Here is a 27,110-nt window from a genome sequence, read left to right as displayed (position 1 = left end):
GCATAACTATAGACCTTCTAAAAGAGGGTGCAGATATAACTAGAAAAGCTTCCTGAACTATTCTCAGTATGTTTAAGGACTTTAAAACTTAAAAAACGGACTTTAAAGCCTGAAAAAACGCTAACATAGATTTAATTCACAAGAATGCAGATAACAAAGATCTTAAGAACTGCAGACCCATCAGCCTTCTGTCGGTTGTATACAAGCTATTTACCAAGATTGTACTTAGCCGCATAACCGCCAGCCTAGACTTCCAACCACCCAGGAAACAGGCTGGGTTCGGAAAAGGATACTCTACAATGGATCACATCCATGTCATCTAGCAAGTAATAGAAAAATGCGCAGAGTATAATAAACCACTTTACATGATGTTTATACACTATGAAAACGCGTTCCATTCAGTAAGCACAGCCGCAGTGATCGACGCCTTGAAGGACCAAGGAATGGAGAAGACCAACCTACGACTCCTGGATGACATATATGAGGAATGCACCGGCAGAATTACACTTCACAAGCAAAGTGATAAATTCCCGATCCAATTTTGGGGAGATACCATATCCCCAAAATTGTTCACAACATGTCTGGAGAGTGTATTCAGGAGGCCTGACTGGGAAAACTTAAGCTTATGGATAAGCAGCGAATGCTTGAGCCCCTTAAGGTTTGCAGACGACATAGTCTTGCTCAGCGATCTACAGAGCAACTCTAAAATATGGTTGAACAACTACAATCAGAGAGCTTCGGTGTGGGGCTAAAGATAAATATGATTAAAACTAAAGTGATGATAAATAAACATGTTGAACGCGCCTTTTTAAGACTAGGAAACGAAATACTGGAACAAGTACAAGAATATAACTACCTTGGCCCGATGGTCAGTGCGGACCCAAACATAGGACTGGTATGGGGTGCATTCCGGAGGCACTCGCAAATAATGAAAAGTAAGATATCTCAATCCCAAAAAAGAAAGGTATTCAACCAATGCGTGCTGCCTGTGATGACATACGGATAGGAAACGTGGCGACTTACTAAACAAAAAACAAGCTCAGGTCCGCTCAACATGCCATGGAGCGAATAAGTATAGGAGTGACGCTTACGGACAAAAAACGAGGTACCTGGATTAAGGAACAAACTCGGATAGACATCATAGTTCTGGTTAAGAAAATGGAGGACTTGGGCTGGCCATGTCGTACGACGAACGGACAACAGGGGGACCACAAGGACAATAGAATGGACACCAATAGACGGGACTAGAGGAAGAGGAAGGCCATTAACTCGAGGAAGTGATGAAATAAGAAAATTCTGAGGCAAAGAATGAACTCAGGCACCATAAGACAGAAACGGGTGGAGGTCAATGGGGGAGGCCTTCGTCCTGCAGTGGACCTAAATATGCTGTTCTTGTTGATGATGATAATGTAACGAAAAGTCGCGGCGTTTAACCTTGATGTAACGAAGTCGGCGAGCTGATCAGTCACTGTTTTTTGCACTTTTTCTCAAAAATCGACCGGACGGAGAAATGAACTGATTTACTGTATACTAGTACTACCGTAAGGAGCTAGCAGCGATTAAAACGTCTCGAATCGCCTAAACCCAAAACGTCGGTATGATGATGATGACGACGACGATGGTGATGATGAACGGAAGGGGCTAGCCCCTTGCCGTGGCTAAAGTAGCCATCTCTTGTGGTTCCGGTTGGGTAGCGTGACCCCCACACCAGCTATCAAGAGTAACTACCCATCACGATGTTTTTATTATTTTTTTATTTGCCGCACCGCAAACTACCACCCTTTACCACGTGGAGAGCGGTTTTGGTTCCAGACACAAAGGCTCAGTTCCCAACAGCGATTCGCCTCGTCACGCGACGTCGCCCGAGGCGTGTCGCGCGATGAGGCGGTGTTCGCACTTGCTATGGGTGATGATGCGACTGCGTTTAGCGGAGCTGTTACCCGAATTGCTTCGTACTCCATCCATTCGCAGTCGAAGAAAATTATGTTTCTGTTACCCGAATTGCTTCTTGCTTCGTTCATTCGCAGTCGAAGAAAAGTATGTTACACAAGGGCGACAAAAACCGGTAGAAATCACTCCCTTACTCATGCTACTAACCTGGAGCAAACCTGAAAGCATTGCGGGTTTCGGGAGGAGAAAATAACGAAGTCAAGAAGGCTCTTTCCAACATATTATTGCACAAAGAAATACACACGCTTGCCTTCACGGCACAACACTTACATCACGGCCCACAAATGTTGCTCATTTTCAGAGGCGTATACCATCTGACGCCTCCTAACTCTACGCGTGTCTACCACGATAGAAGTACGAAAAGGCAGCAAGTCAACCTGCCGTCCCGCTATGCATCTAGCTATGTACGATATTTACTTGCTTTTACAATTCATACACGTTTCTCCAAACTGATGAGTTCCACGCTGTTGGTTGATTGGTACACGCGTGCGCGCTGAAGCCACTGACCAAAGAACCGAAGCACACGGGGAGTTGCTTGCCGGACGACCCGACGGGCCCAGCGGCGGTGGCTCGCCCGCCGCCGTTTGCATTGCCGGATGTAAGCAAATGTTTCGTTTCCGGCTACGTCAGCCTACTCCGCAGCCATGACTGGCTATCCGGTTTTGCGGGGCCGTCGTGCGACGATGGAATTCGGTCCGAGAGCGATCTGCTCCGCCGTCGCTAAGCGACGAAAAGGGACGGCCGGCTCATCGCTGCACGTCGCGTGACGAGGCGAAAAGCCAGTGGGAACAGGTATTAAGTTTTGTCGGCGTGTATTCGCGCGTTTCCACTTCTATCTGTGCTATCGGTTTGTCGGTAATGAGTACTGCTGCTTGAAAATGAAACATTGGGCCTCTTCGATTTACAGTCTCGGGCTCACCGCGGACTCCCCGAGAAGCAGTCCAACATTCGATTTTCCCGTGTATCCCTATGGCTTCGGGGAATCCTCGGACTACCCGCGGGCAGCCCGCGGGGAGCCAGAAGTGGAAAATCGAAGAGGCCCTTTGTGTCTTTTCAGAAAACGCGCACAATTTTAAATGTTGTCTCCGCTAGTGAGAAAGAAGAATGTTGCCACCTCGGGGAGTATCCCAGCTAGCACCCTTTCAACAATATTCAGTGCCATAAAGAGCAAGTTCGCAAGACGGCGCCCTTTCAGCATAGGTCTGGTTCTTGTAACGCGTTAAGGCGCCTAAAAGTGTCAAACAGCAAAAGTGTTACTTGAGTTATGTTTCTTAATGAATGGGTAAGTGATCTTGCTTCCTTGGAGCACAGTGCATAGCCTAAGCGTGTGTCGGAGCAGGAGCCCCAAGTCACGCAGTTTCTCGCTGTGAAATAAATCCATGAAGGGTGCGTTTACCTTCACTGATGTCTAGCATTTTGGATTCGTTTCTCTTCATTCCCGCAAGCCTCAGCTCGAAACCTGCATGTAACGAAATCCTGGATCTATCAAAAAATTGGAAATTATCGCGAAGCTCTCCCGTTGCACCGAAGAGCGTCTCACGGGAAGCGTGACAACAGCGAAGCACCTTTTGAAAACATTCACCTGCCTTTTAAAAGTCCGCGGGTTTAGTCCTAGATTTGGCAACTTAACGGCCCCGATGTACAGTCGTCAAAACTGTTAACAACAACAAAACACGAGGTGCTTGCCTACGCACAGAGTGGAAGTTCACGATAGCACAGCCGCACCTTTGGTGACTGGTTATCGGCCCTCACCATGCTGGCCTACTGTACTCGGGTGCTTCAGCGCATGCGCACAGCCTGGCTTAGCAGCATGAGCGCTATCGTAAGCTGCCGCTCCGCGAATACGCTGGCACCTCGTTCTTTGTTGTTCTTAACAGTTTTGACGACTGTACTCCCAGAGCCATTCTCGAAAACAGACCACGAGAGAGCAAGACCCTGAATAACCGAAGAGATAGAATTGATGAGCGCGGGGTCCATTATCATTAAGCATCCTGTTTCCGTTCACAATCATTGTAGGGTTACGTCTCGCGACAGGCGGGGCAAGGCGGATCTCGATTGGACGTGTAACATCGGACGGCACTGGAAAATGTTAACCCACGGAAGTTCGGCAAGGTGACGTTACTTCTTGGAATTGCAAGCACCGTAAATGTCGAAGAAATCCAGCTGAGACTGGAGGAAAGCGTGAGCGCACCGTGTTGAAAGGCCACAAGGCGCCTGGCACAGGACCCTCCAAGATGGCTCGGCTGCACCTGATGTTGAGGCTCGTAACCGCCTCGATCAGCATGTACGCGCCCGAACCTTGCCCCACGAGCACGACGCCGTCCGGGCGGGCACCGAAGGCAGCCGCGTTGGCGACCGCCCACTTCACGGCCTCCTTGGCGTCGTCCTTTGCCACGTCCTTCTCGATGCTCTCGTTCGGGTGCAGGAACCCGAGCACGCCGAGTCGCACATTGGGAGACATTACCACTACGCCGGCTGTTTCGATTTCATGGAAATGAGGAACCGTAAAAAAAATGTGCGGCGTATCCTCCTTTACTGCAAATATCGACAAAGGATATTCCTGCAACCATGCCTTGTACATTATACTTCTCCACTCCAACCCATGAAGCTCTTCCCTCAACTCCCGCTCCTCTCATAATGAATTTGGGGAAGGTTTGCTGAATGCTTTAATTTCACGCCTTCGTGCTGCCCGCCGGCAATCGGTTCGGAGAGCGCCATGAAAAAAAGAAAAGCTCCAGAGAGGCCATGGTAGCCACCGGTGCATTTAGAGAAGTGTGAAGGAAGTCCCGTGGTTTTTCCACACTCATCACAGACCCCTGGCCACCGCGTCCTAGCAACGGCATCGAATGCTGGCCCACCGAGGCCCAACGAAACTGCGCGCCCAAGCCTGTAGTCTATGGTCCACAGGCGGATACGAAGTAGACGGCAGTGGACCGAGTGAAAGCAGAGGTGGCGGCGGGTGCGCGAAAAATACAAGCACTAAAGGGCGACCTCCCAAAACGACGAAGCGCCTTCACCGTGGAAGAAAGAAAGCTCAGAAGAGGACCCAACGTGACGTTTGGTAAAGCCACTTTGCTATTCTCGGAGGTTCGCAGTTTTTGTTTTGTAGTTTGCAAGCACGCGCCCCCGCATCCGTCTTCACTGGCTCCCCCGTCGTCGACTTCGTCTCCACCTGCCAACCATTGGCTACCAGCTGTGGCGCACTGTGCCATAGGGTCGTACGGCATTCGGCGCCGTTGTTAGGATGCAGTTGCGAGTGGCTTTCTATGAGCGCGAAGAAACCACGTGACTTCCTCCACGCTTCCCCCAGCGGGACCACCGGATTCTTCAGTCTTCAGACAGCTGACCACGTCCGCTTGCGTTACGTTCAATGCATCAGACATCTAACCAACTTAAAACTCCCCTTTTAACCATCATATAATCTCTACTTAATACCTATTATTAACACAGCGGCTTGCCACACAACGCAGTATCACCGCCGGAAGGTCGTCTGTCAGAGGCGTGGAATTAGGAGGCAGGTATTGCCTACACCTGCGAGTATGTAGCCAACGTTTGTCTTAAAAGATTACGGGTGTTCATTATGAGAGAATTCTTTCCAGTTCCTTTAATAGGTGCATTCTATAGGCTTGCACGTATGCCTGCTGGAACGGAGCGTGTCTCGAAATATTTTCCTAATCTGCCCATATGCAATGTCTTCCCGGCGGGTACTCCCTGTGGAACAGTTTCTCTTTTAAGAAGCTAGGCCCCTTAGCCAGGCTAATGTCACTGGTACCATTAAAGACTCTTCTTGGTATATCTATTTTGTGCTTTGTAAACGAGAAATCACACATAGCGTGGTCGTGGTATTTCAAGCGGGGGCAACCGGACATCTCCGCTGATATTTGCAATAGGTTACTGGAATCCGAATCGAAAGACATCCTTGTCAATATATGAAGTGTGCAAGGATGAGCTCAATAAAACATCAAGCAAATCTCTCCGTGGAAAAAATCCCAGAAGGCCCTTGAGATGCGAGCAAATGATTGAAAGTAATTAATGAAGGAACACTGCACGAAATGCGAGGACGAATTCGACATGGTAAATGGCACACTAGACGGGGACACAAGAAAAGACAGTGACACGGGACAAGCGCTCGTCCCGTGTCACTGTCTTTTCTTGTGTCCCCATCTAGAGCGCCATTTACCATATCGAAATCGTATCACCAACTATCCCAAATTTCTGATAGGGTGAAGTCAGGAGGGCGACAGGACGGGTGCAACACATACTTCGCACCTGTATCAGCCGCAAGCCAATCAACAGCCACACTACTGCTTTCGGCGTAAGCAAAACGACATGTCAAACACTAAAAAACAAACAAGTCCATAAAACGGCGCAAAGAAAACAGTAGGCACCAGAAAAGAGAGTCAGTGTAGAAACGTTTAGAAACGCACCCTCTACTTTGTTCACCCCGTTCGTGTTCCCACCCCTGTTATCATTTTGTGATTCTATGCCTTTCTGGCTCTGGTTTTAATAATTTGTCCAAAGAATGACAAGTGCTGATATTTTGCGGTGTGCCTAATTTCTGTACTGAATCTATTTTATGGTGTGTACTGTTATGTTTCCCGGTTTAATCAAATTGCTTTGTTGTGAGTGCCATTTTTTCTTGGCTACGCCGAAACAAGTGGTGGGGCTCTTGATTGGCTTGCGGGTGACACTGACAGGGAGTATAAATGGGCGTATTCGTTTCATTCAAAAGTATAAGTTGCAAAATGCGCTCGTCCCCTAACCCTTTTAGCTTCGTCCTCTTCTCTCACACAGTGTAATTCCGTCGTCTGTCATGAACCAACTCAATAGCCACCAAGTGATATTAAGTGAGGGTAAATTACTAAATTTTCGCACAGCAATCTTCCTTTCACGCTGTAAGTTGCTTACAACCGGCTGTTGATATGCCTCTCTAGCGCATCTCTACGTGCTGCAAAAGCTCTAAAACAATATACGGCCACAGCATCCTTTATACCGGCTGCAAGCCAATTTATTATGCTTGTGGTAATTACGTTCATTCGCGACAGCAGCTGTTGAAGCAAGAGCGCCGTTTATCGGTGATTTCTATTTTTGACCTCGCTTCCAAATTGAGTTTAGTCAAGTTTATAAAGCATTGTTTCCAAACCTTCCCGATATTTACACAAACGTGAACAAATATGAAGTTTTTACACCATCGAGATGCGCCAACACTAACGTGTTAGTCCGGAATTTGTTGCAAGGAATATCGCGACATTTGTCTGCGATGCACCGCCATCAGTAACCTGTAGTAGCTTAGGGTGCTGTTACCTTTCGCTGCCAGCTCGGCCCAGTCGGGGTCGTTGTTGGATCCCCTCTGAAACCAGTAGCTGACGGACGCCAACACCAGGGTTCTGTTTAACCCGAATCCCGACCTCCATTTCGGCGCCCACACGTTCATGTGAAGGCAGTCTTCGCTGCCGACCAGTCTGCCGTTCACCCATTGAGGACATGGAGGCCGTGGCTTCTTGGCCAGGGTGCGCTTCTTTTCGGTAATCCGGCGGGGCTTGCGGAAGCGGTACTCGCCAGCTGTGCTTTCGGCGTATGGTACGCCCAGCCAGCGGTACACCTCCACGCCATCCACCGAGACTTCCTTGCCGACGAACTCGCCCGATGTGGTGGACACCTGAAGCAGGGACTACCAAAAAGCATGCACTGCTTCCGCAAGCAAGGTGGCACCCTCGACGTGCGCGAGTGTAAGATACATGCCCGAACATACACACGGCATTGGTTTACACCCTTAGGAGATATTTCATGTTTCTATTAACACTCTTTGACATAACAAATCCCGTAGAAAACATCTTGTTAGAGGGTGTTTTGTGGTTTATTTAACCCGAAACACAGATTGCATTCGTTGATTACAACACCCTCTCTAACACGACATATGTGTTTTGGGTTTGGAAGAGGTCTTTAAACGACTAAACCCCCTTTAGTGGATTTTTTATTGTTTTTTGCTTAAGCGTATTGTTGACAGTTATAGACAGAGAGATACAATAAAGGGCTATGAAGTAAAAAAAAAAGCCAAACCCATACCCCATACGCATCACGGGTGACGGCAATTAAAAATAAACAAACTGGACCTAAGTCAAAAAGCGTTTTTAACAGACAGGAAAAGGAGAAGGAAAGAAGAAAGAAGAGAGATCTATTTTTTAATCGAATATGTGAAAGCTCGGTTCTGAATCAACATGTCGTTCTTCATACATGTGATCTTGATATACAAACATATGTGCTGTTTACGTGCTTCCTCGTTGGTGAAATCTCATGCTCAATGTTCACTCCTTTTTCAGTCCTTTTGATCCTTTTTCAGTCTCCGTTCTCTACCGTGATCCGATCTGCATCTTCCCCTGTCCTGCTGTTAGTTGTGCCCTGGTGGACCTTCTGTAAAACTCTGAAACTGATTACTCCCCCCAACCCTTCCCCTTGTTTTTCCTCCCCTTTACTTCATATTAGTTCTTGCTCTTACTGATGTACCAACCTGAACTATCTTGATTGTGGTTCACCGTGTTTCTGTTACTGATATCCCTACCTGAGCTATCTTGATTGTGGTTGCAACTCGTTTTCTTACAGAAATTTGTTGGACTTCCGCTATTTCCCACTCCTCCAACTTATACTCCCTTTATAATTTCGGCTTCTTACTTTAAAGGAGTACGGACACGAAATTTTAAAGCTGAGAATACTATGTAAACCGCTTCCTTTTTATCAGGAGATATCTACCAAAAAGTTTCAAAAGCAACCGTTCTGCGAAACGTATTTAAAATAAATTTTATTCTTCGCCCGCACGAGAAATCCCAGAGCGGACCGACATGACATCTGTTACTTTCCCCACACTGCCAACGTCGGGGCTCCCGTGACAAAGCTGGCGCGCTGGCTGTGGTTGGCGCGCGATGCTCGGGCGTGTGAACATGTCATGGTTTTCGGACTGACGTCATGCTGCCCGGGCCTGCATGGACGGCTAAGACCGGCAAGCTAAGAGTGGCAGCGATACGGCAAGAATGGTGAAGTCACGGGATACCTCCTGCAATGGCGGCCGCTCGGTGTTCGTTTTGTCGAAACCGAAACTGACACGAATAAACGACGCCGTAAATGAATGCTTACGCTGCGCTCGACCGACTAATCAGTTGTTCTATGATTAGTTGGCCGGTAGGCGCACATAGGAGCGAAAAAAACGTAACACGAAAATTTCGTGTCAGTACTTCTTTAACGCACCTTTAGCCTATTACTCTTATGTCGTGTTTATCGCTCATTATCAGCAATATATGATCTCGTGCAACCTGTTACGCGATTATATCTGCCAACTAACCCCAGATATTTTCACGCGGGTGCGGCCACTCTAACCTCTTCCTCTACTCCTTATACCTTACTGTAAATATATAGTTCTACCAGTTTACAATAGTTTTTAAATGCAGAGCATTTCAGTAACTCACGATGTCACCCGCGTTGGCGTCCGTAGTCCGCACCGTCGTTGTCCCTACTATATAAAAAAAATTACAATCCGTCGCCAGGTTTCGATCCCTCGACCCTGCGGGCGGGACGCAATGTACGCAACGCTCTACCCACTGCGCCACAAAGCCGACACAGAATGGAAGGCTACGGACACGCCTTATATCCTTGACTCATTCAAATTACTGCTGACGAGCGCTCTCTCGTCAGCAGTTGCCACAAGTGCAACATTAACGTAACGCAAACTACTTAACGTCGTGCGCCCCCGGAAATGCTCTGCATTTGGTCGTGCCCCTCGCGAGGGAGATGTTGACGCTACCTCTTTTTTCATCCCCTTTTCAACCCTTCCTAACTTCCTGTGTACATCTTTTTACTTGGTCTTCTCTTTTTTGTTAAAAGAGCACTAAAACACACCAATAAGTGCACAATTGTTATTGTGCCATCCTGAGTGACCAGCCCTGGTTGATATTCCCGTTTTATTTGTCTGCCCAACCTATTTATAATACTTACCACTACTCTAATAAAATTCCGTGCTCTTCTTGAACATACCCCCACGGGGGATGGTATTTGTCCACCTCTTGCCACAAAATGCATCTTCCCGCCTAAGTACGCCAGGGGGTCACCAACTCAGACCTGGTATGTGCTTTTGCAGTTACTTCAATCCTTTTTTTCTTTTTCCGAGTTATCCCCAGGGTCTCCGGGCATTGTTGCGCACATTCGAATTGCAGCATGTGTTGTTCCTTGTGCAGTATTGACAGACTAAAGCTGTGCTACTGCGTAAGTCCACCTCCACCTCGAGAAGGAATAATAAAAATTCCCCGCATTTCCCCGAGGGGAAGAATGTGAAAGTGCGAATGCACGAGTTGAATTTGCGCGCTTCGGTAATGTTCGCGAAAGAGAGATCACACACACACACACAACTACAAAGAAAGAAAGATGCATTTATTCACAGACACCTATTTGTGTTGTCGTTGTACTTGATTGCTAGAGCGGATCTCAGCTTTGAAATTTCGTGTCCGTACTCCTTTAAGCGGGTGCAATAGCCCTTCTCACGCCCGATTCCTGGCCAATCCCCCACGTGGGTATGTGCCATGTCAGCGGCAAGGCAGCGCGCGCCCATCTCCCCCCGTTGCCAAGGAAGACGAGGAGATTCCTGGCCAATCCCCTACGTGGGTATGCTATGCGGACATCGCCGGTGGACGCAGGTTCAGGGTCGCTTAAGAAGTGCATCGCACTTAAAACTCCACAGCCACACCTATATCGTGCTGGTGGCAACGTAGTTGGTCGAAGTCCTCAGGGTGATGCTCTGCGATAGAAGCTTATTGCTATGTGCTCCTTGTCTTTTTTCTCCCCTTCCTGAACCCCTATGAGACCGCCACTGGCAAAATGTTTGCCAGCCGCCTCGGGAGCCTGTGGGTTCATTGTTTTGATGTCATTTGTTTTGCAAGTGTAGATTGCCCTTCTTTCGGTGATTCTTCCATTTTGATACCCACCTTGGTTGATGGATATAAGTTTGCCATTATGAGACCCTGGGTGGTCTGGTGGTCTTGTGTGGCAGTGAACCGTTCCTCCCCCTCAGGGGGTGAAATCAATAGTGAGCCCGACGGAATACGCATTAACCTATTCATCTTTAGTTATTTTATTAATCTCTTCTACAATTTGCGCTAGGAACTCCGTTAGCTTTTCGTCTTTAATTATTTCTTGTTTTTGTTTGGATAACTGATGCCATAGTTTCTTCTTGAATTTACCTCTAAGGGATTTAAGTCCTTGGAAAGTGTTAGCTTCTTTTTAATAACTGCATATTTTATCATCTCTAAGCCCAAACCTATACAAGTGGTGGCAAAACATGTCATGGCCCGTCACTGCTTGTGATAGAAAATGATTTGTTGGGAAGTGACTCGGGATATTTTTAACGTTGGGGACCCATTGGTATGCCTGAGTGCTTGGACCCTGCTTAACCCATTCTTTTTGCCACCTGTCTAGAGTGCCTGCAAATAATTGTCTTTTAATGAAATGATTTGTCATCGGGATCGTAAGTTTTTCTCCTTGCTCTGCTGCGGTTTTTGCGAAATCGTCAGCTATTTCGGGTCCCGGATTGCCTGGATGACCCTTTATGTGTGCCAGTTGGATTATTCCCTTCCCCTTATTGCTTTCCATTAGTTTTTTACTTCAGAAATCATAGGATTTTCATTATACGGATTGCTGATGGCCTGTAATGTTGAAAGACTGTCTTATCTTTTTTACCTTTTTACATTCCTTGGAACTGATATACTCTATTACCTTGCTTAGTGCTACCGCTTCGGCCTGAAAGTTGTCCCAAAATATCGGTAAACTATACTGACAAAAATCTAGGATACTCAGATTATCATTCATAGCCACAAAACCCGCACCTAATTTGTAATTTGATTTCGACCCATACGCGAAAATGTGAAATTGATAGTCTTCTTCCCCTGATAGTTCCCTATTGTAGGGGAAAGCTAATAACTTTGCTGGGTGCTTTTCCCACTTACCTATTTATTATATTATTTCAATGAAATTGCACACCTTCCCTTGCAAAAGGTTTATCTTCTGTCACAATCTTGTACATTTCGACCTCCTTCTCAATCGTAAGATGGATTGGCAAGATATTACTTACTATATCCAAAGCTATATTAGGCGTTGTTCTGTAGGCTTTCGCTATTTCTAGTAGAGCTACTCTCTGTATCGACCTCAATTTCCGGTTAAAGTGCCTTTTCGCAGAATACCAGAAGGGTGCTGCATATACAATTATCCTGTCAGTAGCTCTTAAGTATATTATTCGTAAATTTCGACTTGTCATTCCTTTTTTTCTAGAAGTGAATTTCGATAAATTTTCCGCCAGCAGAGTAACTTTGTCTTTGATATAATTTAAATGGCTCATAAAGCTTAGTCGACTATCTATGATGACTCGTAATATCTTTATCTCTTTCTCTACCTTAATATTGTTACCCTGCAGCTTAAAAATTGGTAGTGTCTTGTCGTATTCGTGCCCAATGACTATTGCTTTACATTTGTCTATACTAAAGTGTAAATTGTTCGTGCTCGCCCAATTTACAACTTTCTCTAAGGCTGCGTTTGCTGCTGTTTCAATTCTAATCCTTAATTTCCCTTTACCTACTACCGTGATATCATCGAAAACTGCATGTATATGGCAACCAAGCCCAAATTTCTCACTCAGCAGGTCTTGAATCATGAAGTTCCTAAACATGGGACTCAATGGTGATCCCTGAGGTGACCCGATGGGTAATTTTAATTCGAGTTTCTTAAAGCCGGTGTCGTATATTATAGTTCCGTTTGTTAAAACACTTCCGGCAATCCAAACTAGCTTCTCGTTAAAACCTATTTTCTTACAAACTGCTAACACATGATCAGCTCTGGAGTTAGATGCATTCTTTATGTCTAAAGGTATTATTACCGTCATTTCCGCATCTAATTTTGCTTGATTATTTCGTTTTTTAATTTCTCTCAGGGCTTCTGTCGTCGACATTATATGTATAAAGCCAAACAGGGTTTTGGAGAAGTGATTATTTTTGTAAAGAAAATAATACATCCTGGATTTCACCATTTTTCAAACGCCTTACCTACTACTGAATTTATTGCAATTGGTCTATGCCGTTCATATTCATATGTTGAGTTGTTTTGTTTTAGGGTAAAGATCACTCTGGATCTCTTCCATTGTTCTGGAAAGTATCGAACCCAATAACATCCTGAGTATACCCGATGAAGACAATCCTTAATTACCTAATATATACCTTCTAAAAAGTCCGTACTTATACAATCTGGTCCAACTGCTATATCTTTCCTCAAGGCCCGTATAGTATACCTAATTTCCTCTTCTGTTATGCTGTCATTCGTATTCTCAATATGTCCTACTGCGCTAGTAATATTATCCATCTCCTCTGATTGCTCCTTTAAATTATAGAAATTCCTTACTAATTCTTCAACCGTTTCTTCGACTGATTGTGTCCGTTCTACATTCGTCTTAGGTATGCTCGGCAATACCACCTTTTTCTTAGTCTGGTTCCTAGCTATTTTATTGGGCAATTGAATCAATTTGATGTTATGTGGGCACAAATTTCATCCCAACTTTCCCGTTTTTACTCTTTCAGATGTCCATCGTACTGCATGCGAGCTTCATATCTCCTTTATACTTTGCTCTGTGTATGTTATCTGATCTCTGATTTCGCCTCCTGAGTGCCTTAACCCGTTTACGCTCAACTTCAAGTTCATCATTCCACCAACGCTTTGGCTCTATCCTTGGCAACGTTTTTCGAGTATTTGTGAACTAGACCTTCGAATTTTATATAAGTCATCAACTAAATATTTTACATCGTCTGCTGACTTTGGCTCTTCTGCTTCCTTATACCAAGGGTCATCCTTTAGATAGCGTAGGATCTTCAGTTTCCCTTTTTTTGTTAATCTGCGTTCTTTCTGTTTTCTGTTTTAAAAATAGTTATCATGATGTACTTGTGATCGCTATTGTTGTGCTTTTCTAACAACTCCCTTCTGTTTATTTCTGTCGTTAACTCTATGGGTACCAACGAAAGGTCAATCCAACCCTTCCTGTTTACCGTTTCATATGTAGGGATTGACCCCGGATATATTAGAATATTTAAACTATTCGCGCTGATAAAACTACCCACTTCATCGCCCCTTATATCTGCTATTGACCCTCGCTATAAAGGATTTTTTGCATTAGAGTCCCCTGTAATTAAAAAGTGTTTACCTTTAACAGTATGCAGCATATTCTCGATTTTAACCATTATTGGATTAAGATCATCCTTTCGTGTGCAATATGCATTTATAACAATTATTTCTTCATGTCCTTATTGTATTCCTGTAAATACTATTTCGCTCTTAACTAAAATGGGAAAAACTAGGATATCTTCTGAACGAACAATTGCCACTTTTGAGCTAAATGCACTTGCCACTATACGCGTTTTAATTTTCAAAGCCTATTATTTTTTCGTTGTACATGATATGGTTATCATGATATCAATCATGTTCTCTCCTTAGAAAGTATTAAGGGATTCATTCACCTGGAAACACCTTGCCAGGTTAACCTGTACAAACTTTAACTCTGTCTGAGATACCTCGAATTTTTTATTTGAATTTGTTCTCGTTACCCGAGTTACTTATCTCTGTTGACCCTTTCTTTTCCCCCTCAAGATGGTCCTTTCTCACACCATTTTCTTATTTAACTAGATGCCTTTGACCAACTAGACTTCCGGCAGTTAGTCGTAGTTGGTTCTCTCCAGCGTATTATCTTGAAATCGTTTGAAAAACGGACATCTCGCGTCCATCATTGAGTGCCCTACATCTCGTACATCCCGCCCGACCTTGCGGTTGTACAGCACACACTCTTGACAGAAGAGCTCTGATGCCGGACATTCCGTGTGATGATGTTGCCCTATGCAGCCTGTGCATGTCGAGTTTCTTCGTTTGCACGCCACCGAGGGGTGCCCAAACCTGGCGCAGTCGTCACACCTTGGGACATACAAGTTTTCGTTTGCCCTGAACATTGTCCATCCAATCGTAACACGTCCTTGCCCCATGATTTTTCGGATTGCTGGACCTGTGAGTTGAGCATTTACTGTTACTTCACTCCTCCTTGATGATTGTATCTTCCGTTTTATTATTATCTGCTCTTCCCCCGTGTTTGTTTGTTTCGCAAGTTCCTTCCGGATTTCTGCTTCCTGCGTCTCATTCGGAACCACCGAAATGCAGATTTCTGGCTGTCTTCGTCGTGGTAATTCCGCTGCCAGTTTGGGTTTTAGGTCATCATGAGCGTCCAGTTTTGATTTGAGTTTTTCCAGTTCCTCTTTCTTATCGCCTAGCACCAAAACTCCTTGTATTGTTTTCCGCCGTGTCACGTTCTTCAACCCAAGCTGCGATGGTTCAAAGTTATTTTTTAGTTCTGCTTCTGCAACCTTTGCTGCGTCTTTTACCCCTGTGTCTTTGAGTTTGATGCGCAAAACACTTCGCTTCCTCCTTTCTCCTTCCTCCACAGGGTCAGGGTCGGAGTGACGTTTTGCTTTTCTGCTTTTTGTTACGTCTGCGAAAGTCCTCCGTGGAAAACTTTTTAGTGCTGCTAGTTCACCTTCCAAATCTGCCACACTGGCAATGAGGTTTATTGTTAGTCCCCTCATCTCTTGAATATCATCTGCCTATCTTCCGACTGCTCTTTCGTCTTCAGTTAATCGAGTTACGTTTATTGGGCTTCTGAGAACTCTTGCGTCAACTTCTTTTACCTTCCTCTGCAGTCTAGCTTTGAAGGTTTCCTCCTCCTCATTTTCAACCTGTTTTCGTGACTCATCCTCACATTCGTCCTTTCCGAGTTGCGGGAACTCCTCCTCATTCTGTGTTGTGGGATCCTTATTTTCCTTCATTTTCTTCTGCCTTACCTGCTTTCATCCGGGTCCCTTTTCATTTTCTTTTTGTGCTCCAAACTGAAGTCCCTCCTTCTCCTTCCTGCCTACTGTTCTGCTTTGGGCTCGTTACACACTACCTGCTGTGACTTACTCATAATGTCCAGAATGTCCTTCCTATTTCCAGTTGAGTTCATCACGAAGTGGGTATTTTCTGCTAGATCTGCTTCTGTCCGGCTCAAAAAGTGGTTATAGATTTCCGTGACCCACTTAGTTGCTGAGAGTTTCGTATTTTATTACTCGTCTGGATTTCCAAGTTTTAGGCTCCCATTGCAACAGCCCAATATGATTATTATTAGACAATAAGTAATATTGAATATCTCTGCTAATTACGACATAAATTCCTATCACTCTCATGCTTTTCTGTGTGTTAGAAACGTATCCTAACAATGCCGAAGGCAAAACTCCGCTCTCTTCTTTTTTTACATTTGTGGGTGCAGTCCATGTTGCACCAACAATTACTTCCACACACAGTGTCACCCGAAGACTCACCCTACCAAATTTTCGTTAAATTCACTATTACACACACATAATTTGCGCTCCCTTATGCTAGAAAATTTACTGAACCCCGTGTTATACTTCGTTTCTGAAGAAGCAACCTAACTATTTCTTAATTTAAAGTTTAATTTGACTTTTTTTCCAATTAAGCCAAGCTCTCGCTTCGAAAGTTTGTCTCGTGTTTTCGATATGAAAACTCCATTTTACGAACTGCAAACGCCTCCCCCATAGTCCATAACCGTTTATGGACTATTGATGCTGTTATTTACCGTCTTTACATGCTTAATAAATTCGTAACATAGTAAAATATACGAGCTCACCGATGGCTTCCCTCCCGGGCCGGTTGATGACGATGATCCCTGCAATTATAGACAGAAAATTTCCCTTAGGATGTAAATGACTAGTCATGTGCTGCGCACATGACAGAATCTGGTGAATGTTTTAAATGTTTGCAACAGCCATACACCATACAGCCATAGTGGCAGTTGTTGTGCGTCCTTAATGCAGTACCGTTGTAGGCCTCCTGCGCTGGAGTCTTGGCGACATGCAGCGCCCCTAGCGGTCGAGACGACCCTCACCGCCCTCCATGTGTTTTCAATTACAAGCCAGAGTGAAAGTTGGTTGTACTTAGTTTAATCGCTTTGTGGCGCCTTTAAATGACTGCATACTGTATGAAATAGCCCTTAAAGTAGTTTCAGAGGTTAAAATAACATCCGCTAAAACAAGCTGATTTATTGGCTTTCTTTTGAACGCGCTGTCACGGATCGCGGCGTTGGACAGTGTCGACAGGTGGGGTGGTCTAACTTCCTGACGACCATTACCGTTCTTTTTTCTTGCGTGCAGTCGACAAAGGGAAGTTCACGAGTAGCATAAACACGGAAGCTGCAATAGGTTGCTTCAGCGGGAGCGTGCAAGTGAACGGAAGAATTGCGCAGCCGACTCAGCTGACACTTCTGGCCGGGCACCGCCTTGAAAACGAGTGAAAATTTTGTTTTGTATTTTCGCAATATAAATGATTCGTTTTCCGCCGCACGATTTACGAACGGCAGGGTACAGGTATACTAGCGAGAAGGTGAGGCAATAGCGTAAAATAAACAAATTAAGCGATATTAAAGGACGCAAAACAACCACCAAATCGCCCGCTCGCTGCCTGCAAAGATGTGTACTTCTATAGTTGCATAACATTACAGCCGCATACACGGCGCGCGGCCCTGAATATTTACATACGATCATCACTGACTCTGTTGGTTGAACGCCGACACCCCAGTTTTGTCCTCAAATGTAGTTAGGGCAGAGAGGCAAGAACAGAGAATTGGTCGCTTCCAGTTGAATTGTCCCCCGTCTTCACACTTCACCAGATTATTGTCAAAGATTATTGGCAATTCGCTATTTCTTCCTCTGTTTTTTTGCGTTCAATGCCCCCCTCGCCCGCCCACCCTATTTGCTGTCTAGCCCTCCGCCGTGTCGGCTGCGTGCAACTCGGCCCTACAATTCAAAACGTTGCTGACCATCATTCTAGCCTATTAAGTGTGAACTGGTAATATATAATGCAAGAGCGTAATTAAGTAAAGTGATAGCAAACAAGGAAAGCGAGCGGCCTCTCAGTTCACCCGACCACCATGTTTTATCGCCACTAATTTCGGAATCGTAAAACAGCTTTCACGCTTCTGACGCTCGCTGCATTTTGTCACTAGACACGCAACAAAACGGCAAGCTCACGCTGCACCATGTATTCGTAACGGCGACGCAAACGAGCACTGTTTAATAAAAGTGCGCGTATACTGCGTTGGTACGCTAAAGAGAGGCGCACCGCAGCCGGCGAGCCAGCGGTTCGCCGGACTCGCTGGCTTTTTAAAGCGCGGTCATCGCCGATTACGACCCTCTTATTTTTTGATCAGCTGTTGTTGAAAAGTCCTTGTCACCTAGAGTATTAGTTTAAACTAGAAGTTTCACTTCAAATGGTCAGTGAACCTGCGATTGGGAGAGCGCCGTCACCGTCCCGGCACTTTCGTCGGCGCTATAAACGTATTTAGCGCTGCAAAGCTTTTTCCCCTAATGCCAAGTTCATCGCCGGAAGAGACCGGATACGTCGTGGATGGGCTGGTGACCATGTCGCAAAACAATCGGGAACATCGAGCGCATTTTGCTTCTGTCAACACGCGATCCTTTGGGACCCGCGCAGCTTTGTACTACCCGGAAGTACTGCCCGGAAACCGCTTGCGCAGTGCCCCCTGGGCAGTGCAGGAGGCCTATAGGAAGACTCGCTGCTCGGAGTTCGGTAAGTTAGAAGCGCATGGCAGTCAATGAGGCCTACTAAAATATGCCGAAACAGCGAAGCCGTGGTTCTCTTTTCGCGACGTGAATGTCAAAGGGCGCTAGCGCGAGAACAGCAGCGCCATCGCCGCGCAAATCCTACGATTAACGCTAAGAAATCCGCAACTGAGCGCCAGCTGTGGGAGCCTCCCTTCACCCGCGGTAGGGGGAGGAGCATGCTTCTGTTAGGGTGCCTGGATGTTCCTCCTCGCCCGCCCCTCCGTGAAGGGTGGAGACATTCTTTGCAGGGTCCCTCGCCGCCTCGACCACCTGACGTTCAGGAACGGTGGACGAGCACTACTGCGCATGCGCCAACTAGACATCAAAAAACAAAGAAAGCGACTTTTTTTTTTTTGCCGGATGTGACGTCATGATTTAAGAAAAATGGCAGCTGTTGCGCGGTCATCTCGCTGCGCTTTTCTCGTCGTGATTTTTGCCTGCCGTTGCAGCGGTGCATAGGTGTTTGGCTTACGATTGTGATGACGGTGCTCTCGAAGAACTTCTGGAGAGCACTTACGGTGGTGTGCAGCGTGTGATCGGGACGCTGAGTGTGTGCGACTGCCTAATTTTCGCGTAGTACGTTGCGACGGTGACCACGGGCGCTCTGCATCAGCTCTGCCGCCTCGATTTACGACAGTGATGAGTGCGTTCCCGTCGAACTTCTGCACCATGTTTTATTAGAGCGCCGTGTTGAGGCCGCTGGGCGCTTCGCCGCCTACGTGCCGTGGCGAGAGGCAGCAACGCCGGTCAGACGAGAGCACTGGGATAGCGCATGACCACTCCCATCGTAACCAAGCTAGCCACTGCAAACGTAGACCACTTCTACGTAGACCACAGGGCTGTGCTTTTGTCCGAGTACAACGGAGTTAACCTGTGCGAAGGTATAATTGTGTGTTCGGCGTCGTGAGGCAGGCAGGTAATGTTCACCATTGCGAAGGTGTAGTAACTACCATAATCTGTCTGCTAATCACTTTGTTGGTCTGAAACCTTAAAGGGGCACTGACACAAAAATTTTGCATCTTGTTTTTTTTGTTGCGATAAGTAGCTAGTGACCTACTTATAGCCTGTAGAAACCTCATTTGCTTCAGCGTGCGACGGTTGTTTAATTAGAGGCATTTTCAATGCGGCCAGTCGCAGTTTCGGTTTCAGCGAGTGCCGCGAAACGATGGATTTTGTGGATTTTGTGTGAACAAAGCTGACCACGTGACCGTCGGAGGGATATCACAGTTACAGAGCACAGCCGCCGTAGCACTGTCGAATCCGCATCGACGGCAGTTTCTGCGAATGCCCCCCCCCCCCCCCCCCCCCCGTACTGATCTCGTGAGGCGCCTAATTAAAAAGCGACCGTGGATGTGACGCAGGCGCTGCGAGTGCAAATGCTACCGCGGCTAACGAACGACGCGCGACGCTCGAGACGGTGGGTGGCTAGGGTGCCTCGATGCGCGCCCGCTCCGCTAAGGGTGAGGACAACCGCGTCGTCTGCTAGCGCGACCGCCATTTTCTTGCATCCGCTAGGCGCGGGGCACGCGTTTGCTGCGTGACGCGCCTTGATAGTGCTGGTCTCGCTAACAGTGTGGGCTTGATTTGGCTTTACTTTTGTTATACATTCTTTTTCTGGGGTAGATGAACAGAAGAGTAAGGTTTTGGTGAAGGATTCTCTATTTTGAGGTGATTAGCGAAGGTATGGTGAATGCCTTTCTTTTTTACGATAGGTGACATGGCGGGAATCTTCTCGCCGTCGTGCCGTACCGGCGCCGTGAACTTGCTGTCGTTGCGTTTACATATAAACATAGCAGAAAGTAGGCGGAGTACACGAAGGAAGGGAATTAACTGCTGCATATTCAAGTGCGAATGTACGGCACGCTTACAGCCACTGAAACTGTTATTCGGTACTTACATATATAGGATTGCCTGGCGGCAAAGTGTGTCATGCATGCACTGTGCAATCTGAACGTGATTGATTGATTGGTGAGGTTTAAAGCGCCTACGCTACATAGGCGATGAGGCGCCGTAGTGGAGGGCTACGGATTAATTTTGACCACCTAGGAATCTTTAACATGCGCCGAAATCTCGAACAAACGGGCGATTTGTATTTTCGTCTCCATCAGAAAAGCAGCCGCCGCGGCCGAGAATCGAACCAGCGTCCTTGGGCTGCAATCTAAACATAAAGGCTTACACGGATGTAGAAATAATCATTTAATACCTTGAAGCAAAAATACACTATGTACAAAGTGATGAACGACATCCTCCACTGCTGATACATAATACATTATGTACAAAATGATACAAACAGACTTCACTGCAGTTATAATACGGGTAATGATAATTACACTCGAATGCTTTAGAACTTTCTTTTTGAGGTTTTGAATTGCGTTATTAGCATGTGTGTGATGTTCTTGAAGTACGGTGTATCTTCTTTCCAGGTCTGCCAACTGCTTTTTCAACTCAGCACAATCCCTTTGTGTCTCACTAGCTGTGAGAGTTTCATTTGTCGAGTTTGGAATTCCGACATTCAAAGCTTCGACACCTGGGCTGTTGAGTTGGAGGTTTTCCGATGACGTCTCTTGTGATACCGTCTCTTGTGATACCGATGACGTCTCTTGTGAGTTGACTCGGGGAGGATTTCCGCTGTCTGATGATGCATGAAGTTCTTCAGCGGGGTTGTCCACCTCTTCATTGTTGGATGTGGGCTCAGGCTGCGTTCTGTCTCCGGGTGGCTTTCGCTGCTTTGGACCGATTTCTTAAGTAATGTACGTACTTCTACGAACACACGCAGTGAATGAAATGGTAAATGCCGACCTCTGATTGGGAAAGGCGTTGGCACAGCATTTGGCTTCAGCTCCTTCCATCTGCACGGTTTTGTTCAAAACAGGTTCTTTCAAAGTGAGCCTGCACGATAAATTGTCAATATAGGTGCCCTTTTCTCCCGAGAAATAAGAATAAATGACGCGAAATCAAGCAAATCGAACAAACCGGCATCCACACGTATCGGCTCACATCCGCACATGATTCACAAAATAGAGGTGTAATTGACACATTTCTTTTCACCTGCATGCGCTACTTTTATGGCATGATAAGCGACAATAAATTTCTTAAATATTATAATTTTTGCGCACAACAAGATTTATAACAGACCTTAAGTTGAGACAACACGGAGAAACACGAGCATAACGCGTCGCATGCAGTTTTGCGCTTTGGGATATATCATTCACACTGCCAAAAAATGGGCTTTTGGTGAAGTAAGCGTGATGCGCCGGGGTGACGCTTCGGGACTGAGAAAGGTCGCACACCTTTTTACAACGAGCGCCTTATTTCGTGATACAAAGTGAAATGACTGAAGATGCAAAGCGCCACACGTTTTATATCGCCCCTCCCCCCCCCCCCCCCCCGCTTTAAGAGGCCACGTCCGTTTGCATCAATCAAAATATAAAAAGGCCGCAAAAGCATGATTAAACCTCCAACACAAACACGTAAAACCGTGCGTCTGGTATCAAGAAGCAGCCACACAGACAAGCTTACAATAGCCACAAATGGATTTGGCACTGCTGAGAAGCCAGGTACTTGCACTGCATATGCAGGAGTGCTTCGTCGGCTGCAACTTGTCCCGCTTGATCTTCACCGTCCACAGAAGCCGCCTTTTTGGGTCTCTAGGAAACGAAACATGCTCCAGAGATTTTTAGCGCTGCTGGAGCACAAGGGAACGCAGCAACCAGGCATTCTGCAAAGAGATTTTGTGAAGAGCGCCGCTTTTCGCGCGCCTAGCACGGGAGTCGGCGGGGGCGGGTTGCAAGAAAATGGCGGCGGCGCCTCCCGAGAACCGGTCTTGGCGGCGGCGACCCCTTCAAAGAGTGGCGCCACCCTCCGCGGAGCGGGCGCGCATCGAGGCACCCTATGGGTGGCAAGACGCGCGCTGGGAGCAGCCGGCCGGTCTGCCTACAGGTCCGCCTACAGATGTGTTCGGCTTAGCACTGCGGCGGATATTCGAGTGCCGCTCTCGTAAGCGGTGCAGATGACAATTGTTAATGCAACCCGCCATGGCATCATTAACTCCTTTCTCATTTAAGCCACCATGGTCGGGACTTGGGGACAATTTCGTGCAGCGGTAACAAGCTACCTGCGCCGGCGTGGGCCACTTCGCGGCCGTGGCCGCCGCCTGCACAGCGACCGTGCGGCTTGCTCAGTGGGCTTTTCGTGCCTCCGGAGCGTTTCCGCATCCAATGGTAATAAACAGTAATAGAAACAGAGTGCCTGGAATCGCTGTAGAACTTTGGTCGCGGCCAGCTGCCCGATGAGCTGACGAAATCACGGCGCCTCCGCCGCCAACGATCGGGTCGTTCGTTCTCGAGAGCAGAAGCTCCGCCCCCGGCCCTCCGATTGGAGCGGCGAGCCGGCAGTGCGGAAGCGGCAAACACAAACTCGTGACGTGTTTGGATGTTGTTTATTTACACTTGCGCGGGTGGATCTGCTGGCCGCTCGGTTGCGTTTCGCACACTTCAAAATTGATTTTAAATATGTTCTAGGCTGTATTCACCGCTGATATTTTGCAGATGATGTATATGTGTTCCCACCAATCTATCTCCGAAGTTATCTCGCCTTCAAAATTTTGTGTCAGTGCCCCTTTAAGCCAGCTGATAATAGGACATGCAGCCCGGTGGGAGGTAGGGCTGCGCACAGGACAAAGGTTTTTTTTGTTGTTACCAGCTGTAGGAACCAAGCCTTAATAATACACATCCAGGCCTCAAGTAGTGAATGAGAAAATATTAACTAGTTGCACTTAGCCCTGGTGCCAAGCATTTTTTTTTTTTTCGTGGGCCCTCTCAAGTTACCGTTTTTAAAATTATCGCTTCTAAGGCACGTTCAAGCTGGTATAATGCCATGCATTCAACAGATGCTGGACAGTTCACCCAATATGTCCTTGATGTGTGCTGTCACATGCTGAAGAACAATATTGTACTTCAGTTGGTACTTTTAGGAACAGATCTTATGATGTGCAATGCTTTCAAGTTCATTTCTTCCGTGTTTAGCGTGACTGGGGACTTGTCTGCAGCAATCTTACCGCAAATAAGGTATTGCTTGTCGAACAGCACAAAAGTACCACTACAACTTAAAACTGAAATTAGTCAGGGATGAGGTTTTGCTTGTCAGTTTTCTCTCTCTAGAAGTGTGGCAATGGCAGCTGAGCAGTGGCGTTGCTCGGTAAACTTGCACCCGGGGCCCAGAAAATTTGCTCCCCCTCACATATACAAAACAATTATTAATAATAAAACTAGTGTTATTGTTATTATTGATAATATTAATGTCTTCTATTGTTAGCGTATGAAGGCTGGTTCACACCTGGGACTGGAGTTACCAAAAGCGATTTCTGTCACTCTTGTCACTTGGCATTGCCCTCATCGCGCGACAAGAGCGATTGGTCTCGACAAATTTTGTGTCTTTCATTTAAATACCAATGTAAACAAAACTTTTTACAGCTACTGAATGCATGGGCTTCGAAACGTCAATGCAAGCATGCATAATATGCGATGCGAAATGAAGCCACAGGATACTTGATCTGTAGTTATTTATAATGAACTGGCAATATATTAGAAAAGTAAGCAGCAAGATAAGAAGCCGTGTGTTATTTAGGCAATAATAGCTACACGAGCTTGGTTTAGAGATCCCCAGACGACGACTCTAGTGCAGATCTTGATACACAACACCGACCTTTTCAGTGAATTAGGCATCGATAAAAATCCTAACAGTAAGGAGCATCATGGTGTGTCACTCGTGAGCATGAAAACACCATTAGCAGCCAAGAAAGGAGTGGCCAAGAGCTACTTGCGGCAGCACAGGGTGTAATGCGCCAAACCAAAGTAGGGTAGGGGAAAAGTGAAGGCTGATATGCGGCAGTGTGAGAGTACCACATCTACAGTCGATACCAAGCGAATGGATGCCTGCAAGAGCAATGGAGGTGTGAGAGAGTCTCGGGCCTTGTCAGAAAACGACACTATAAGGTGGTCGCCACAGGCGTTCGGAAAGCTTTGCAGCCCGCTGTGACGACTAAATCATGCAGACGTCCCGCGGGCCTGGAGGAGGGTGGCCAGCAATGATAGGGCTGTTTAAAGGCAACACATGCAAGGCAAATAGTCACTTCATTCGCATCAATTTTCCTGTGTCTAGGAACACACCTTGAACAAATTATGCTTGAAGGACCACAGGCGGAGCCTGGTGAAAGAAGGCTGGGGGAGAAATAGAAGTTGTCCCAGCAAATAACAACAGCCGGACTTAAAGAAAAGCTATTTTCAAGTCTTGTGCAGGAAAAGTGGTATAAAATGTGAAAGAAACGGCCGCCCCATAAATTCGGGAAAACCGCCTGCGCCTGCCCGTTTGTCACTAAAGGCAGCCTCTGTGGCAGCATGCAACTGCTGGAAATTTCTCTAAGTGAGAATTTCAGTACGTTTGAAATAGATACATTGTCGGGTCTCTTTATTTCTATGGTTATGTGATTACTGAGAATGGAAGCAGATAGAAAGGGAACATTTAGCGTTGAAAGAGACGACTGGCCGTACACGAGTCGTCTAAGCGGCCAGTGCACGGCTATACTGGCTATAAAAAGTTGTGTGGATGTTTGTCTGCGACAATGTTGTCGTTTCCTTTCGTACGTTGTAAAAAGATTCCACCACACATTTGCAAATAAGTTCATTGACATTGGCGTCTTGGGAAAACGAACACAGTATAAAGTATAAAATGTGAGGTTCGGGCTTACAAGTGAAGCAGCCACCAGCCAATGGAGGAAATCTGAATCGAAGGAGGTTACAAAGCGATAAAGAAAGAACTCTTGAGTAAAATATCAGATTCGTACGGGCCCGAGTGTATCAGCGCCACACGCTGGCTCACAACCGTTCGGTCGCGCCTATCCCGATGGGGATAGGTGACGACGATTTCATTGACGTCGTCGTACAGTCAACTAGTCCAAGACAGATCCTAGATGAAACAACCTTTTCCCAGTAGCTGAGGAAATATCGCCCTCTCCAACCAAAAGTAATAACCAAGAACAAGACGTTTGGGACCCATCTCGATTCCCTCTTCCTTCAGGGGTGACTGGGGTCGCGTTGTAGCGCCGGTCACTCACAAAGCGCCTCGCTGTGGAGCGCCGTGCCCGCATGTACACAAGTGGGAAAGTTTGGAGGGAAGGATTTATGTTCTTTGCATCTTTTCCTCCAGTTGGTCACGCTTCTGGAGCGTTTCACCGAAGTCTCTTTTGTGGTCTGATGTTTTGCAGCGGACGTCGTCGTTGTGCTGCCTGAGTCGTTCCAGTAGATTTTTCCTCCCCAATGCATGGGGAGGGGCACTCAGCTCAAAAATCTTGCATACGACACCGGGCGTCCTGTCCTTTGCCGCACAGTCTTCAACATTTTTTTTCTAGTAATGTACACAAAGCACTCGGCAGAATGCTTTCACTAACACAGAAACTGCCCCTCACTCCCACCTCAATTATCGTGGGGTCTCCCGACCATATTCCGGGATGGGAGCACTCAGCGGATCGAGTGCCTAATGATAGAAATCGGGTGACGTAGCTGGTGTTTATCTTTTTGTTATGCACTTAATTTCGTTGTCCTGTCCTTTTTTTTTCTCACCCTCCACCTTGAAAGATGAACCTACCAGAGCAAAATATTTAGGTCATCCGCTTAAACTATTTCTTCACTTAAAACTCCTTGGGACAGCCACACGAAAGCCATGATAAAATGGAAAGAAGATGAACACACGGCTATCCGGTTTATTTATGTTTACAACGCAGATACTCATTTATATTGCTCTTAACTTACAGGGGAATGAAATAAAAAAACGTAGATTGACCTGATTAAAAGTTAGGTAAATAAAATAAATGCCTACATAACTGTTCTATTTCTTGCATAATTTGTTCGACAAGCTACTCGTCCGTTGTTCTATTAGTTTAATTACACGGGGCCGCATGGGATACGCCCCTTCCATATAATGCCATCTTCGTACAATTGCCATGTGCTGGCTGTGTCGCTTGGCACGATGAAGGAAAGTCAACGACATAAAAAATATGAGCTATCAACACCCGATATCAGATCCTTCGCAATTGCTTAAATCGCGAATTGGTTGGTTAGTGCAAGCACTGAAGGAATCGGGTGCAACCAAGGGGAAGTCGCGACAACCCATTTGTCTCACCTAATGTTGGACACCTGAGCTCCCACCTCCTCTTGAAAGCCCCCACCCCTTGAGCCCCCACCTCCTGACCTCCTCTCCCACTTGCGCCCCTCCTCCCAACACAGGCTTAATTTGTACAGTTAGCTCCCCCCATTGCATGTTTCACACTTACTTTCATTTCGTTTTAATTATCAGTCCCCGCTTCCTCAAGATTCAGTCTTCCCCATATTTATTTTTTCAGGTCATTTTCACCTTGGTTTCCTTCTGAAAATATGA

At 46.4% G+C, this 27,110-nt stretch overlaps 1 protein-coding gene across 1 annotated transcript in view; it reads right to left on the bottom strand.

The window, feature by feature from the left end:
- Positions 1-27,110, bottom strand: part of LOC144159066 (cholinesterase-like) — an 84,275-nt gene that overhangs the window by 47,502 nt on the left and 9,663 nt on the right. The window contains exons 2-4 of the mRNA XM_077690326.1: positions 16,688-16,726; positions 7,255-7,621; positions 4,142-4,425 (exon numbers count right to left, since the gene is read on the bottom strand). Coding sequence (XP_077546452.1) covers positions 4,142-4,425; positions 7,255-7,621; positions 16,688-16,726 — 690 coding nt within the window. The remainder of the gene's footprint in view (positions 1-4,141; positions 4,426-7,254; positions 7,622-16,687; positions 16,727-27,110) is intronic.

The sequence above is a fragment of the Haemaphysalis longicornis genome, unplaced genomic scaffold, assembly GCF_048455015.1.
Source record: "Haemaphysalis longicornis isolate Haplotype H1 unplaced genomic scaffold, Haemaphysalis longicornis Haplotype H1 scaffold_10, whole genome shotgun sequence".
In the NCBI taxonomy this organism is placed as follows: domain Eukaryota; kingdom Metazoa; phylum Arthropoda; class Arachnida; order Ixodida; family Ixodidae; genus Haemaphysalis; species Haemaphysalis longicornis.
This window is presented reverse-complemented; position numbering and strand designations above follow the sequence as displayed.